General features: G+C 36.6%; 2 protein-coding genes across 2 annotated transcripts; one reads left to right on the top strand and one right to left on the bottom strand.

The window, feature by feature from the left end:
• Positions 1 to 2,210: 2,210 nt before the first annotated feature.
• On the top strand, positions 2,211 to 5,579 carry fgf23 (fibroblast growth factor 23). Its single transcript, XM_038300191.1, has 3 exons — positions 2,211 to 2,544; positions 2,657 to 2,760; positions 4,641 to 5,579. Exons 1-3 carry the CDS (start codon positions 2,310 to 2,312, stop codon positions 5,088 to 5,090), a joined length of 789 nt encoding a protein of 262 aa, XP_038156119.1. The 5' UTR covers positions 2,211 to 2,309; the 3' UTR covers positions 5,091 to 5,579.
• Positions 5,580 to 8,334: 2,755 nt separating this feature from the next.
• Positions 8,335 to 15,361, bottom strand: tigarb (TP53 induced glycolysis regulatory phosphatase b). The gene is made up of 6 exons (XM_038300192.1): positions 15,294 to 15,361; positions 15,099 to 15,136; positions 13,770 to 13,891; positions 10,851 to 10,928; positions 10,633 to 10,743; positions 8,335 to 9,619 (listed from the first exon to the last, which is right to left on the bottom strand). Exons 1-6 carry the CDS (start codon positions 15,323 to 15,325, stop codon positions 9,227 to 9,229), a joined length of 774 nt encoding a protein of 257 aa, XP_038156120.1. The 5' UTR covers positions 15,326 to 15,361; the 3' UTR covers positions 8,335 to 9,226.
• Between the last annotated feature and the right edge of the window lie 1,434 nt (positions 15,362 to 16,795).

Below are 16,795 nucleotides of genomic sequence, written 5' to 3' on the forward strand. Positions count from 1 at the left end.
AAAACCAATATACACACAGTAAGCATGGGTTAAGGCTGCATCTATTGTGAGAAATATATATTCACAATAAAAAAGTAAATACTAGTTATTCAGGCTATTTATTTTCAAGGAAATGACATACAGCAAATAGTCTTCAAACACAAAATCCATACATATTAAAACCAGTAAAGCTGCTCAGTTTACATAAAATCATAATGGGCATAAATTCTATTATATTTTTACCTTAATGGGGAATTTTTGCATGACATTCATGCATGATAAGTTTGAAAAATACAAGCGTTACAATTTTTTATCAGCTGATGTTTTTCTAAACCATAATGAATTCAAGATATTTAGATCATCTTCCAATACTTAAGTAGAAAGTTTCTCATCAGGCTGCTCTTACTTGCTTATTTTAGCCATAAACAGGCTTACAGCTCTTTGCACAATTGGGATTTTTAAGAGGTTATTCTAAAATCTTACTTTCAGTCTAATCTATTCAATACAAAGCTACTATTTGTTCGGCATAATTAAACACTAAATTGTGTTCCAGTTTCAACTATTTAGCCCCATAGACTCCCACCCAGATGTCAGGAAATTAGCTGAAATATCTAAAACAGTCCACGAAACACCACTGCTCAAGCCAATCATAAACTTAAGTAATCACAATAAAGCAAATTTTACATAACAATTGACTTAAAATGTGAGAAAATGGAGGAAAGCTTTACAATGAGCCTAATCATATAAATATCCAAGAATAAGTTTGCTGCAGTATAGGTGAGGCTTTAAGACCCAAGAAGCCAATACCAACGATTAGGGCCTATTAGGCCAAAGCTTCCATGGGGCCCTAAGCAAATTTAATTTCGGGGGCCCTATGCTGCCAATATCATCTTTGACTGTAATCGGCAGTCCAATGAGTAGAGCATTCACACACCGACTGAAACCTCATTGTAGCTGGAAGTGCTGTTTATAATTGGCTCTTTGTATGGACCACATAGGGTTACTAAAGGTAATAATACAAAATAGTTTGCAGAAATGTGTCGTAAAAGCTTAATGTGGTACTGGTATATACTTTTTATATTACAACTGAAACAGCAATATGCAAAAATAACCTGTAAAGCGATAGCATCAAACACATATTGCTTTGATAAAAACAAATCTATTGAACTGTACAATTATATCAAATAACCAATAAAACATCCAGCATATCTTTGCTCTTCAACGATAACATTGCCTCTAAAAAGATTCAATGATCATTCCTCTTCTTTGTGTTAATCTAGCCCCATCAGTAATAATTATTTTATCCTGTATAAGTAATAATTGTACATTATTAAAGCTATATTGATGTAAAAATACATAATTTCATCATGAAATTGAATGTTTTCTTGCATCTATATGAAAATCATTATAGATGCTAAAGAAAACAAAATATTGTTCCTGGGGGCCCTCTTAAAGCGCTGGGGTCCTAAGCAGTCATCATCATGCATGTTGGCTGAAAATCTGCATATCATGATTAAAAGCATCCATACCTGAAAGCTAGATGTCATTCACCATTCAGCAAGAAGGCTTTCAGAAGCTTGTTCATTGTTACATTAACAATTATAAAAATTAAGTTAACTTAATCCAAGTAAACAAGTTCAAGAAGTTGCTTTTTCTCCTTGACTGTAAAAAAAATCGTATTTCCTTAAAACCAAATGATTGTGAGGAAAAAACTGGAAATGACTGTTTCTGGGGGTTTTACATTGTCCCATTTAGATATTGCATCTCAGCCTCTTTTGCAGACTTTTCTAAGTAAGGAAGTGTCTCCATCTGCTGGTGAAAGAGTGGAAATGTAGTGACCAGCAGGTGTCTTAAAACAAGAGATAGAAAAAGCAAGCTGTAAGCCAAATATTGGCCCTAAAGTTGCACAGGGTAAATTGGAAGTATATGATGCAATTAAAAAACAAACTCTATAATTCTATTTTTAAAAGGTTCCAGGTTAAAAATGAAGATTTTTTTAGTACAATTACATAAATCAACCTCCTACACTAAATGACAACTTGAACCAGGATGATTATTAATAAACAGTTTAAAGTGGAGGAGGCGTGAGTTGTAACCAAAAATATGAGTGCCGTTGTTTGACCAACAAACCTGGGATAAACACAGAGATGTGGAAGTGGTCCTTCCGTTGCAGCAGCCCGCACATCTTTGGGGGCGACTGTTTTGCTTCTTTTTTTTTTTTTTTCTAGCTGTGGATGTGAGCAGGAGTGGCGCTCCGAGGGGTTTAAAAAGGTAGCGCCACCAAACTTTGGCGCAACAGAACCTCTGAACTTCCAGTGGAAACCAACAGGATGGATGTCAGAAAGCGACCCAGAATGAGGGACACCATGCTGGCTCTGCTCCTTGCCGTCCTGCAGGGTCTTCCCATCGGTGAAGCAGCCCCGAACCCCTCACCGCTGCTTGGATCCAACTGGGGGAACCCCAGGAGATACGTCCACCTTCAGACCTCCACGGACTTCAACACCTTCTACCTGGAGATCAGACTGGACGGCACTGTGTGCAGAGCCACAGCCAGAACATCTTACAGTAAGCTCTGCTTCTGATGAGGCTGTTCCTTAAAGGTTCATATGTGATCCTGACATCTGCGCACATCTTTCCAAGGTGGTGAAAAGTTTACTTTGTTTTTCCCCCCCTGCAGGTGTAATTCTTCTAAAAGCTGAAACACGGGAGCGAATGGCCATCTTCGGCGTCAAAAGCAACCGCTACTTGTGCATGGATTTGGAGGGCAACCCTTTCACCTCGGTAAGGCAAACAATAACTAATAAATCTCAGAAATATATAATCCAAACTAAACCGTGTTATAAAACATGTTTGGCACCTGTTACGCATTTTCTCCCATTTTACGCACGAGTCTGTAACATTTTTTCATTTTGTTTTATTTGTTAAATCTACTTTTTAATGCTTTTAACTTTAATCACAGCCCCCATTCTACAGTTTTATATTATCATTTCACTCTATTTATGCCATTATTGTGCTTTATGGCGCAATACGAACTTTTACGCACAACTCCAAATGCGTTCTTCTGCTCTTTACATAAAAGTTAAAAGTTGTTTCATCGGGAGATTTACACCAAGGAGCTTTTTATTACAAAACAAATTTAATTTGTCATTGATATGGTAAGTAATCGCGCCACTAAATTCAAGTTGAAAACAATTCAGAAAATGCATATTTCTCTGTTTTTGGAAGATAGATTTAAACAATAAAATTTGTCTGATTGGTTGAATATGAAAAACAAAAGTAATAACTAACCGGAAAACATTTTTATTGTGTAGATTTACAGTAATGTCTCTTTGTTTTAATTTTTAAGTCTGAAGATTTATTTTTCCCTGAATCATTCCTTTAATGGACTAAAAATAATTTTTTCCCGAATTCTCAACTTGTTGCTGTTAAGAATATTTGATTAGTGGAACAATAAGCAAATTGAAATGTAATATTTTTTCCTATTTTCAGGCCTATTATTTCGTTTTAAGTATAATTTTATGGCTATATTGTGTATGGATCTGATTCATTGCAAACTGTCAAGCTACCATCTGAAAATAGATTTTAAAAAGTTGTTTCTTTTGTTTATTTTAACCTTTGTCAGACCTATTTGTTTAAATTTAAAATGGAAGGACAGTACAAAATCAAAAAGTTCTATATGAAAAATGTCTGTAAGGTTGAGCTTTTAAATTATAATTTTAAAAGTAATGATTAAAATGCACTGTCCAAAAATCGATACAAGTCCTCCCCCCTGTTTTAATTATACTAGTTTATTTTGAGTTGAACAAAAACAACACTTTTAAACAGACTCTTAAAATAAATACAGATGCATATTAAGATAAATAAGACATTACATTTTTTTGCAAATACTAATTTTATTTCACTTATAAATTTTACAAGCAAAAAAATTAAACAATCCAATTAAATTTCTTTACCATTCACTAACAAAACAAAGGGTTCAAATTTCACCAATAAGACTATCATCATTAAACATTTAACTTTAAAGACTTTATCTAATAATTCTAGAAAGAAATGATTCCAGTTTAACAGTTAAGACAGATAAAAATTCACCCATTTCTGATCAAATTAAAATGTTTAAAATTATTCATTCAATTCAAACTCAAATAAGTTAAATTCTTACTAACTATTGAAACTATTTGTTATCCAATTAGTTATAAACGCTAAACATCGCAGCTAACCAGCATCATTAGCATTAGCACTACCACTAAGAAGATACAAATTAAATTTCTTTCTTCAATAGCATATAATCTTAAGATTATATATTTATATATATATAAATGGCTTTCTTTCCTACAATCTTTGAGTGAACCAACAGCTTTGTTTAACCATCACCTATTAGTAGTTAATGTTAGAATTTACAAGTTGTTTTGAAATTCAACATTTGTGGCTAAAAGTGAAAAAGAGAATCTATGGCTAATAATAAAGACACTCTAAAATTAATTTTCATAGTGTATACTGATAAAACAATCAGCATATATCAGCATTGATAGGATCTGTTGCATAATATATTTTATTAATCTGAAACTGAACTGAACTAACTTAATAAAATATGTTTTATAGTTTTCAAAGTTATGAAACTGAACATTAAGTGTTGATAAATGTGAACCATTTCTGTCTTGTAGCCTGTGTGTCTGAGGGAGGAATGTCTGTTCAACCACAAGCTTCTGGAGAATAACCGGGATGTGTACTACTCCACCCGGACCGGCATCCTGTTCAACTTGGAAGGCTCCCGGCAGGTGTACTCAATGGGTCAGAATCTGCCGCAGACCGCCCTCTTCCTACCCAAGAAAAACACAGTGCCGCTGGAGCGCCTCTTGCTGCACAGAGAAAAGAGGAACCGAGTGGTTGATCCCTCAGACCCACACAATGTCCTGCTGGGGCAGGCAGAGGAGGGCTCAGACTCCCAGGCTGTGCGAGAGGATGACGGCGAGCTGGAGGTGGAGATCGAGGTCGGGGATGACGGCATCAACGTTTCCAGGGAGACGCTGCAACAGGCTCCGTCCAACCAAGACCCCTGGAACGTTCAGTCTTTTAGACAGACTGGTCCAAGGAACACCGGCTCCGTGGGCTGAGCTTAGAGGGACAAACTACTTCTAGCTTAGGCCAAACTGCTGGTGGATCATGTAGAAACACAGCGTGTTGATACAATGAAAACGCAGCATATCACTTGAGCTATCGATTTTGCACAATTTATATTGTATTTAAATAATCTGTAACATTTGCGAAGATGGGATAATTAGATAGATTTTTTTAACATTTTAGTTTAGTTAGTTTAAATGTAATTTAATTCTGTTAAAACACCAAAGCTAAACCATATTCCACATATTTAGTTGGTATCTTTTCCAAAAACAACAAAATTCAGTAGAGAGAATATTTTCAAATGTGTTTGAGAACTTTTTGGGTTTCTTCCCAGACTAACAAACCCACAAAGATGTTTTTCCAAGGCAGAAATCCTAATTTATCCTACCTCTGGAGGACCAAAGTGTACATATAAATACATGTAGGCAAAGCTTCCATTACAGTTAGGGTTTTAATTAAATGCTTTTCCATTTCAGATATCGAAAATGACTTGAACATATCATGACAGAGTAGATTTACTGAATCAATCTAAACTTTATTTGTCCAATATTTAATTCATGGCTTTAAACGAAAATACAGGTTGAAAAATGTTTTTAAAAAGCTGTAAATTTTAGCTCCAATTAGTCTTCATGTGATAATCAGGTGCTGCACACCACCAGCAAACACAAAGAACAAAAAAATACCCCAAAGTGTATTTATTTATTTAAATCCATTCCTTTATTATTTATAGTATTTATAAGGATGCTTTGCAGTAACTGTGTACATACAAAAAAACAAAACAATTAAAGGTGTACTTTGAATGTATGAGCTGGAGTTGTTGTGGAAGGAGAGTTGCTTGAATTTGGGATAAAATAAAGCGAGAAAAGGAAACACTGTGTGTTACTTGGTGTGTAAACATTTGTGATTATAATAAACATGTCTTAAACAGCTTTCCACTCATTACTTAACATCCTGACATTTTACCTCAATCCATAAATAACATGCAAACAGGTAAAGCAACACTTTATAAAGCTTGTTCATCACTTCAATAATTAAACCGTTTTATTTAATCTAATCTTAAATCTAAACCAATCCTTTGTTTATATGAAATTAATTCATCATGTTTCTAAAAATACTTTTAAAATCAATACACTGCAACCTTTAAAATGATTGGCACTCCTGGTGAAGATAAACGCCTTTAAATTCATTTGTGTTTTTATATCTTTGAGTGCAATTATTCTGCAATGGAGATTTAGCAAGTAAAGAAATAAATAGCAGGGGGGAAAAATGAACTTGTTTAACTTAAACATGAACCAAAAGACTCCTTCTGGCAACACAACAGCACCTAATCTGGTTCTAAGGGATCTTTTCATGAGCGTCTCTTAAGATCACCTAGTTTTCCCTTATGATAAACTTACTGGATCTCTTCTGGAGTTTGAGTTTTAGGCCAAGATGGATATAGAAGACAGCTGATTGCAAATATTACCCAATGTAATATCAATTATCTGGCATCTTAACAAGTTATTGATGTTACACCCTACAGATATGCCGCATCACAGTTCCTGGGACATGGTATTTACAGCCTCAGTGGTTACCCCTGGCTGCCCGCATCAAATTCAAGTCCCTGATGCTAGCCTACAAAGGGTACAGTTCCCATCTACCTTAGCCCTCTAACAAAGACTTATGTCACAAATCAGCCAATTCGGTCAGCAATGTCAATGTTACAGCAATGATTGTCATCGAGCAGTGCCTACACCATGTTTAAGAAAATCCAAACTGTTTTCATGTGTTGTTTCAAGAAGGTGGAATGACCAACCAAGTGCTACAAGAACAGCAGAATCCCTGTCTTTCTTTAGGAAATGTGATCCCCTCTTCACCTCTTCACAGGCATCTCCTATCCTAACTCTTGCCCATGCCCCCTCTACTACTCTTTCTGCACTTCCCTCCCTCTTTGCTGTCACCACTGATTCTGACCAGGGATTTTAGAGAACTTATTTTCATATTGATAACTGTAAAATTGTATCAACTTTTTGGATAAAGGTGTCTGCTAAATGCCTTAACATTAACATTTACAACATCTTTTTCCTTTACTGAGGACCAATCCTCCATCATACTGGAGTCCGCTCTTCCCAAAGCACACGGTACCAGTGCTTTGGAAAGAGCGATAAACGTCATACACACTCTGGTTTGTTTAAAAAATATATATAAATATAAAAAATATAACCGCGGATGTTTGGGGGACAGTGATTCGCCTACTTACCATAAAGAATAAATTATGAACAGTTTAGTTTGTGCCTTCAAGTCGTTGCCCATAGGAAGACGTTACTTGGATATAACCTAACAGAATATCTTCAGAACAGCTTCAAATGACACAAAACTCATATGGGAGAGTAGAACATGATGTAATAACGAAAATCAAGGCCCAATGTAATATAAAAAAATAAAAAAAACGGCGTTCCCTTTTTAGCAAAACATGGTGGGAGAGTAAATGTCTTAATGCAGTGACTCAAACAGCGCCAATTTGGGAATTAACAGATTTATGGTGGAGCTGAACCATATCACCAACATCTAATTCTATTCAGATGAAGTTAATCACATTTTACCAACTTTTTTCACATTATAATTTAACTCTCATATGTGTTCTGATACATGTAGCATCTCAGCTACTAAAACTATAAATCGTATCGGGAAAACAAAGGCAACCAAAACATCCCATGGGCCAGAAGTGTTATACAGCTTTGATTCTGAGCTGAATCTGTCACCATGGTAACTCATTCTGGAAAAACTAACCAGCTCAGAGTCAGGTTTGGTTTCAAGATCATAGATCAGGACACGGAAAGAACAACTTCGATATTTGGATGCAAGTTAAGAATAATTTAGGACCAGACTGAGAAAAACACTTAAAAGCTTAGCCGTATTGTTTTCTTTCATGCTAGAATCCGTTTTTCCTTCCTGAATAAAACCTCACTGGACCATCTTCAGATTGTACATGTCCCTTTGTTTTAGTTTTTTTTAAGTGAAGGTAAGGAATGTGTCCTTTTATGTTTGAATGTATAGCAGAAAGCCTGATTCCTGAGCTTGGCTGCAGGCGCGTGCTTCATACATTATGTCGATTCCTCTGTAAAATAAGGAGAAAAAACTTTTGTAGTTTGTTGCTAATTGTTTTTGTTCTTTTTATTTTTTTACGTATGTGCTAGGCAGAGCAATCTACTGTAATCCTGAGAAAAAAATCAATAAAAGTTGTTTTTTTAAAGATGCCTGGTACTTTTTTATGTCTTTTTATTTCGGGGTTAAAGTTTTAGGTTGTTTGTTTTTTTTCCTTAAACTACATCAAAGACTTTTTACCGCTTGAAGCTTTTATGTATGGCTGCATCTACTGTGTAAAATAAATCTCTTGTTTATTTATTCTCCTGCTGAATAAATGCACTCAAATTAAAAGTTAGATTTTTTTGTTCCTTATACCTTATGATTATACTGCTTAAGCAGTAAACACACTATATATTTAAGGCTTAATACGAATTTCTACAATGAGCATCGACAGTCATACAGAATCAGGACAATGAACAAAAAGCAGCTTAACTCTTAAAATAATCAAACATGTCTTAAACCATTTTCTTAGAGCTGAAAGTCAAATTTATGCCCAATGACGGGAATAATTTAGTCATTTTGTCTTCAAGACAATGAGGTCAGGTTTTAATGTAAGCTTTCAGCTTATAAAGCTTTTCAGTTCACCAAAACTAATCATTTAATACCCAATAACAAACAAAACTTACAGCCACACCTTTCACCCATTTATAGTGATGGATGACTGAGAATCTTCACAGATATACCCATTCATAGTGTCTTTACACAAAGTCTGTTTTACAGAAAGTTTTACCCTAATTCACAACTCAGTGCTCCAACTTTTATTGCACAGCACAATAAAGAATATCTGCACACAAAGACGGAATAAATAGGCTCTACTTTGGTATCAAGTTATAAAAGAGGTAACTAAATTACCTGTTTATAAATGAAATACGTCCCTCTGTAATGTGTGAAGGAACTACTTTAATACAGTGATTCTAAGTGATTTTCATGCTGATTATTAAGAAAACACTGTTGATTTGAGTTTCCTGTGCCACTGCTGAGGTCCTACTCTGTCATTCGTCTCCTACTCCGGTTCTTGTAGCTTTTCCAGGTGGTCTTTTCTGTTGGTGAATAGACAGCGAGCGGCAGAAAGCACCGGACCTGACTCGGTTCGGCTCAGAGTGATAACAAAGCGGCTGATCCCCGTGTTGGGACAAGGCGAAAACAGCTGTGACGTCTTCGCTCCAGCAGGCAGGCTGCACTTTAAGTCCTCCACCAGGTGCCTAATGGCCACCCGGATGTAGGCGCCATGGCTCACCACCAGAACATGGGCCGATGCCCCCTGGAAATCGCAGCTGGCCATTGCGGCGTCTTCTGCAGAAAGCGCCAATGAGGGAGTTTCCTGTCCTGAGGAGCCACTCATATCCAGCATTTCTTTAAAAAGGACTTGTAGAAAATTTTTGAATCTCAGCTTCACCTGGAAGTAAGTGACATGGGGGCTACAAGTTTAACATGATTGAGGAGGGGGGAAAAAACTAAGATGAGTCTTTGGTTTTGATGCTTTTGAGAGAAAATGAAACTCAAATTGTTTATTTTTTCTTTCATACAAAGAGCAAAACATCATCTGCTCACAGCTGATTTCTAACTGCAAACATTAGTGGTTGAGCTTGTACTTGTTTTATGACGAGTACGGGTGCATCTTTACGCTGCATTACAGCAATTTTTAGACCCCATAAAGAACACACTGGTCAAAATCAAAACCTTAGTGGGATTTTATTTGACTGATAACACAAAGAGGTATGAAAATAAGGCACTGTTTGTATTGTTTTGGATGTGGCAAACATTTGTTTAAGAATATAGAGTCCCCTCGTTTAATACCTTATCTGATTCTGTTAGCCCATGATTACAAAGGCTCAGTCTGACTAGAAAGTGTTAAGTTTAACCTTCACATCCTTGTAAGATTGGATTTAAAATCAGGAATTTGACTAGAAATTTCTATTATTTGTGTTTTTATCCAACCCATTAGTTCTGAAACCTTTCATATCAAGCAGCACCTTGCTAAATGGAAAAATTTCCCCAAGTGTTAATTTCTTGGTTTATATTTCAAACTGCAGCACAGAGACATTTTGACCAGTCTAGTCTGTCTTGTTGGGTTCATGTGAACTACTGCAATAGTGTGACTATTAAAGGTCACCTCATAAAAATTAGGACCATGACTTCAAATTAAACATAACTAAGTTTGCTTGCATAAACCAGATTGAAAAGCTGTCAACACTAAAAATATGAGATCATATTTATGGTATAATGTTTTTAACCAAAGCTCAAATATCACATTTCAATTTCACCCAATTCAGTTTTTCGGTACTATTCTGTTTAAAAAAAAAGTGTTTTCTGGGGAAATTAGGTTGTAATGTTGTAATACCCAAATATTACCAGTAGGTGTCACTGTTTGATAAGAAATACTCCTGATCTAGATGCTGTCCAACTCACCTGGTCTAAAGTTTCTCCTCCTGGAGGCGTGTAATCACGGCATGACTGACCGGCAGCGTTCGCCATGTTCTTCAGGTCTTCTTTGTGGCGTCCTTCAGCGACACCAAAACCCTGTGTCAAAAACAATTTGGTTCAAATCCAAATCCAGGAAACATCATCTAACTAGTCCAGCTGTTTGTTGTTTTTTTCCCCCCAACATTACAGTGAGTGGATCATACCCGTTCTCTGAGTAAAGGCTCTGAAACCATCTCCATTCCAGAACAGTGAGTGTTGTTCTTCAGGATTAGCTCTGCCGTCTGGAAAAAAAGGGCAAATATACTGGAAATCAAACGGTTCAATGTTTAAATGCATATTAAGACATGTATTTACGGTCAGCATCAGTGAGTCAAACACCACCAAATCATGAATACCCACACAGCAATTTCATGTGAGAGTCATCATCCTGTTTTCTGTCTTACTAATGAGATATGCATGAGTATAGACTGATTTTCTGCAGCTGTTGGCATGGGGATGTGAAGGATAGGGTCAAAAGGATAAAAACAAGAATCCTGCTTTATTGGACTAATCCACGAGTATCAGAAGTCCTGCAAAAATATCCCGCTGTCTCACAGATTTCTAAAGCTTTCGCTTTTTATCAAACTTAAAACATTTTAAACTGATTTTAACAAAAGACAAAGATTACCTGAAAATACAACATGATTTTTTCAGAGGTTTTCATTATGAAAGGAGAAAGCTATCCAGACCAACCAACGCCCATTTAAAGACATAAACTTGTCTTTCATCTTTTACATCCCTTTGGGCTCCACCTTGCAGATGTCTTTTCTTAATTAAAGGAACACTGAAGGCCTTCTAAGCATGAACAGCCTGTTTGAGGTCACAACACTGCTTCACTTACTGTTTCTGATATGGTTATCAATTTATTTAGATGGGTAGAAGGTCTACTGCTTAGAAATCGAATGATTTAGACATCCGTTTAATCAATCCCGGATATGTAATGCTGATTTCTTGGGGCTGACTCTTGGGAGAAAATAGGGCTTTTCCTTCCACCATTTACATGATAAAGTTGTTATCAAGACAAAAAAAATGTTACACAGCTCCTAACTTTAATGGAAAATAATTAACAAATCAATCTAAACATCAAAAAAGGATGATCTCCTTGAGATTTAATAATGCACGCAAGTATCACCTAACAACAAAAATATGGCAACATCGGCCAAAAAATACCATGTAGTTGATGTGTTGGTCTATCTCTAGTACTGCTTTTTAAGATGTGCCTTGCTTTATGCTGCCATACATGTCCCATTTCAGTAGATTCAGGGTTTCTTTTTGTAAACCTTTTAAATCATGGTTTACAAGAGAAACCATTTTTACCTCCACTAAGTAGGTTATGTTTTTAGGTTTGAGTTTGTCCATCTGTCTGTAAAAAGAATAACTTTAAAAGTTATGTACAAATTTTTTATTAAATTTTTATTAGAGGTGTTTCTCATGCAAAGGAACAATGCATTAAAATCTTGTGTCTTGATTATAATAGACTTAGAACTTTATTGATCCCTTGGGAAGACTCCCTCCTGAAATTAAGGTTACCAGCAGCTTACAGGGCAAAAAAGTATTAAGTTAAATTAAGTTAAAATCAAGCAACAAAAAAGTATTAAGTTAAATTAAGTTAAAATCAAGCAACAAAAAAGTATTAAGTTAAATTTAATTAAAATTAAAGCTACAGTGTGTAATTTTCAGCGACATCTAACGTCCAGACTGCAGACCGCAGCAACATGAACATCTCCCCCCACCGCTTCTCCCCCCCAACAGTACGGCGAGCGTTACGGGACAAAATGTCTTCCAAGACGTCCGCATCACCTACCTTCTCAAGTGATGAGGTTTGTTTACATAGATAATTTTACAGATAGTATTTCATTAGTCTGTGTTTTCAGTACTGTCTCAGTTCATCTCTCTCAACTTGCCGTAGTTACTTTTGAGCGCAATGGGCGATCTCGCAATCGCTAGTTTGTTGGCTCTGCGCTGCCGTAGCGCAAAGATGTCTGCCTCCATGGCTGCGAGACCCGCTCCTATGTAATTATAAATAAAGAATTCTAAGGCAACGCAAAAATTAAGGTTAAGAGGCTGAGCTCGTAGATGATGATAAATAACATAGTTATGTATAATATATTACATTTCTGACTGTATATCCCTGTAATTATTACACACTGTAGCTTTAAGCAAAATACAAATAAATATGGAGTTCACATTTAACAGAAAAATAAAAAAAAAATACAAGTGTTGCTACTCCTTCCCTCTTCCCCCTGTCCTGTGTCGCCTCCTCGCCCCCAGTGAGGCGTTGTACAGTCTGATGGCGTGGGGATCAAAAGAGTTCTTAAGTCTATTGGTCCGGCACGTGGAAAGCAGCAGTCTGTCACTGAACAGGCTCCTCTGTCTGCTGATGACGGTTTGCAGAGGGTGGCTGCTGTTGTCCATGATGTCCATCAGTTTATTCAGTGTCCTCTCCTCTGCCGCCGTCACCAGAGAGTCTAGCTACATGCCGACCACGGAGCCGGCCCGCCTGATCAGTTATAATTATCTAGACATAAGAATTTTTAAACAGATTCTCCAACATTGTTAGATGAGATACTTGGCAATTCACCACTAATCCAGAAGGTGACGGCAGTGACTATTGACAGCCTCAGCATCAGACTCAAAAAGTCTGGAGGTATATTACTGAAAACCAAATTTACAAGAAAAAGAAGCGTTGTTGGTTTTCCAGCAGGATCAATTAAAAACTAATGAACGGATATTATGTTTTGGGTGTTTATTTTTTTATAATTTTTTATACCAGAGGTGCACCTCATGCCAATTAACAGTTTGTTTACATTTGCTGATGATCCAGATCATGTGCGAGTTTCAGCTATAGGTGTAAGTCCCAATATGGTGCACAATTTGCTTCTTGGTGGAGGTCCGCGCTCTCTGATTGCTTTTCTAGTATTTATACCATATTTCCTGAGATGTGCCTTGAGATGATGCGTTGTGAATTGGTGCTATATAAATAAACTAAATTCTAAATTCTTTAAGGGAGCGAATCCTTTTTTACATAATTGCATGTCTAAAACAATGAATGCAAAAACTCAAATAACAAACATGTAATTTACCTGCACAGCTCGCTGCAGGTTACTAACAAAGACTTTGGAGAACTTGACGTCTCTGAGGTATTTTCCCACGGCTTCTCCCTGCTGCACACCTGTTTCTGACAGAGGCATGTCCACTCCCTGACCTACAAGCAGAGAGCAATTGGCCTGAGGACACGCTAGATGTCACCGAAACACCAATTTGACAAGTTTCACATTTAAATTTAAGACACCCTATTATCATAATTTAGATCCTTATTTCCTGTTAAAACCCACAAATGAAAAACTCTACCATCGAGGGCGTCACGTATCACTGTTTTTACTTCATACAATTTTGAATAAATAAAATATATTTTTACTGTGTAGTGGTACAGTCATCTATTTAATAGGAGTGTACATTTTGAATCTTATTTTTTATTCCGTCTCCCTTGATATTTAAGGGGTTTAATATAATATATTTCAGGCCTGGGTACAAGCTGTGATTTGAAACATAAATAAAGGGATCTTCACTAACCTGCTGTAAACAAAGGAGATGGTCTTTTGTTAGGAATTTAAATTTAAGCTTTACCTCCTTATTTAATTTAAGAAAGAAGTATAATCTCTAACGTTCTGCTCTCTTTGCCTTTTCTCATAGTAGCTTTGCCTTGTCTGTTCCTGTTTGGCTGTGACTCAATCCTGGAGAGAACTATCAGCTGTGCTGCTGCCATCAACACCAGTGTCCTGTTCCTGTGACTGGCTGGATGTGCTCTCTTCATCCTCTGACATGGGAGCTAGCTCGGAGCTCGACTGCCTGGCTGTGGGTTTCCTTGACAGGGCCGCCTTTTACAGCTGCTTTTTGTATCTCAGCTTCTGTCTCCTTGAACCCCAGTCGGCCTTGGCAGATGGCCGTTCACACTGAGCCTGGTTCTGCTGGAGGCTTCTTCCTGTTCAAAGGGAGTTTTTCCTCTCCACTGTCACTACAAGCATGCTTGGTGTGAGGGATTGCATTTGAGTCAGTGAGTTGATGCAATCAACTGGTTTTCCTTAGACAAAAAACTTTTCATCAGTGTGACTGGATGATCTGGCTGAACTGTAAAGTGCCATGAGATGACATGTGTTGTGAATTGGCGCTATAAAAATGAATAGCAGAAGAATCAAGATCCCAATAACTTGACATAAAGTAAGCATGGCCTAACCCTTATTAAAAGTGTCATCTATTTGAATACAGATTAGTTTGTAGAGCTTTTTTACTTTTGCACAAAATAAATTTGTCAATATTTTTGGTAACCTTTTTTTTTTTTTTGCCCCTTAACTGAATAAGTTGCTTAAGTGTAAAAATAAAGAACAATATCGCATTATTTTATTTTGAATTACCTTGTAGAAGCTTGTCTCTGTTGTACTGCGTCTCGCCACTGTTTGAAAGCAAGGTGAATGAATCACATTATTGGCAGATGGTTACAGTTACCTCAGAGTATTTCAGGCTATATTTATTCAACAATAAGCTAAAAATAAACCAACTGCAAACTAAAACCAAATAAACAGAATAAAGTCGTTAAACGACCGACTTACTGCCGTATGAATGTTAGGATGAACGTTGACATTTTCACCGGCTGCTCTCGAGCTACTTCCTGATTGAACCCTACGTCATGAGATGCTGCGTCTTACGTCATGACGTCTTGCGGTGGAGCTTTTAAGCCAATTACTAAATCCAAATGCTCATTCCTTGTCTTATTCTGACTTTCTGTCACTTTTCCATTTTCCTGTTACTCCTAAAGAATATGCTGTTGTGAGTGACGTAATTCCCAGAGGGATTAAAGCTTTTATCATCTTTACCCACAAGTCAAATTTACTCACTGTCAAGTTTTTATCCAGAGTCCATTTATATTGATTATGATTGTCCTTTTATAAGTAAGAAAAGAACCAAAAAAGGTTAAGAAATATTCTATTACGAGATTATGTTTACTCCTTAAAAAATACTTAATAAAAAATAAAGTAAGAGAAATTTCCTATTAAGTCATTCGTAATGTTTATCCTGTTAAAGCATTTTTGATCAAAAAGATGTGGACCTAATGTATACCTTTTTTTTTTTATAATGAAGAAAAGCTTGTTCATCTTTTTTGGGGATTGTAATTATACCAAAATATTCTGTAAAGATATGTCAATTTTTTTCATCGAAAAAATCTTAACTCTTACTTTATAGTTTGAGTGGCTCAGGTTATCCTTAGTTATCTCTATAGTTATGCTGCTATAGGCTTAGACTTCTGGAGGACATAGGGACCCCCATTTCATCGTTCTGCTTCATTCTATCTCTTTTCTCCCATTCTGCAGAATCTATTAGTTCAATCTCTAACGTTCTGCTCTCTCTGCTTTTTCTCAAAGTAGCTTCATCTGGTCTGTTCCTGTTTGGCTGTGACTCCATCCTGGAGAGAAATATCAGCTGTGCTGCTGCCATCAACACCTTTGTTTATAGATGTTGGAGATCTGCCTGTTTTTCAGTGTAGTCCTGTTTCTCTGACTGTGACTGGCTGGATGTGCTCTCTTCATCCTCTGACTTGGGAGCTGGCTCGGAACTTGTCTGCCTGGCTGTGTGTTTCCTGGACGGGGCCGCCTTTAATAGCTGCTTTTTGTATCTCTGCTTTTGTCTCTTTGGACCCCAGTCTGCGTCAGCAGATGGCCGCTCACATTGATTCTGGTTCTACTGGAGGTTTCTTCCTGTTCAAAGGGAGTTTTTCCTCTCCACTGTCACTACAAGCATGCTTAGTGTGAGGGATCACATTCGAGTCAATGAGTTGATGCAATCAACTGGTTTTCCTTAGATAGAAAACTTTGAATCAAATTGACTGTATGATTTGGTGAACTGTTAAGTACCTTGAGATGACGTGTTGTGAATTGGCGCTATAGAAATAAACATTTTGACATTTTAAAATAATAGCTCTGTTCTGTAAAGCCCTTTGTTGTTATATATGTTTGTAATCCTGAATGTTCTATATTGTTCAGGCTTTGTCAAATCACATCTCCAGTATAACGGGAAACCACTAACTTTCTAAATAATGGTTAATTCCTTTAAAAAA

Source organism: Cyprinodon tularosa, unplaced genomic scaffold, assembly GCF_016077235.1.
Source record: "Cyprinodon tularosa strain WSP-4 unplaced genomic scaffold, ASM1607723v1 ctg442, whole genome shotgun sequence".
Lineage (NCBI taxonomy): Eukaryota > Metazoa > Chordata > Actinopteri > Cyprinodontiformes > Cyprinodontidae > Cyprinodon > Cyprinodon tularosa.

Coding starts and splice junctions, on each gene's coding strand:
- tigarb (XM_038300192.1), bottom strand. CDS start 15,325: ATGTCAACGTTCATCCTAACATTCATACGGCA. Junction 10,744..10,850: donor AGCCTTTACTCAGAGAACGG/GTATGATCCACT, acceptor TTTTTGACACAG/GGTTTTGGTGTCGCTGAAGG. Junction 9,620..10,632: donor GAGGAGAAACTTTAGACCAG/GTGAGTTGGACA, acceptor ACTTACTTCCAG/GTGAAGCTGAGATTCAAAAA.
- fgf23 (XM_038300191.1), top strand. CDS start 2,310: ATGGATGTCAGAAAGCGACCCAGAATGAGGGACACCATGCTGGCTCTG. Junction 2,545..2,656: donor CACAGCCAGAACATCTTACA/GTAAGCTCTGCT, acceptor CCCCCCCTGCAG/GTGTAATTCTTCTAAAAGCT. Junction 2,761..4,640: donor AGGGCAACCCTTTCACCTCG/GTAAGGCAAACA, acceptor TCTGTCTTGTAG/CCTGTGTGTCTGAGGGAGGA.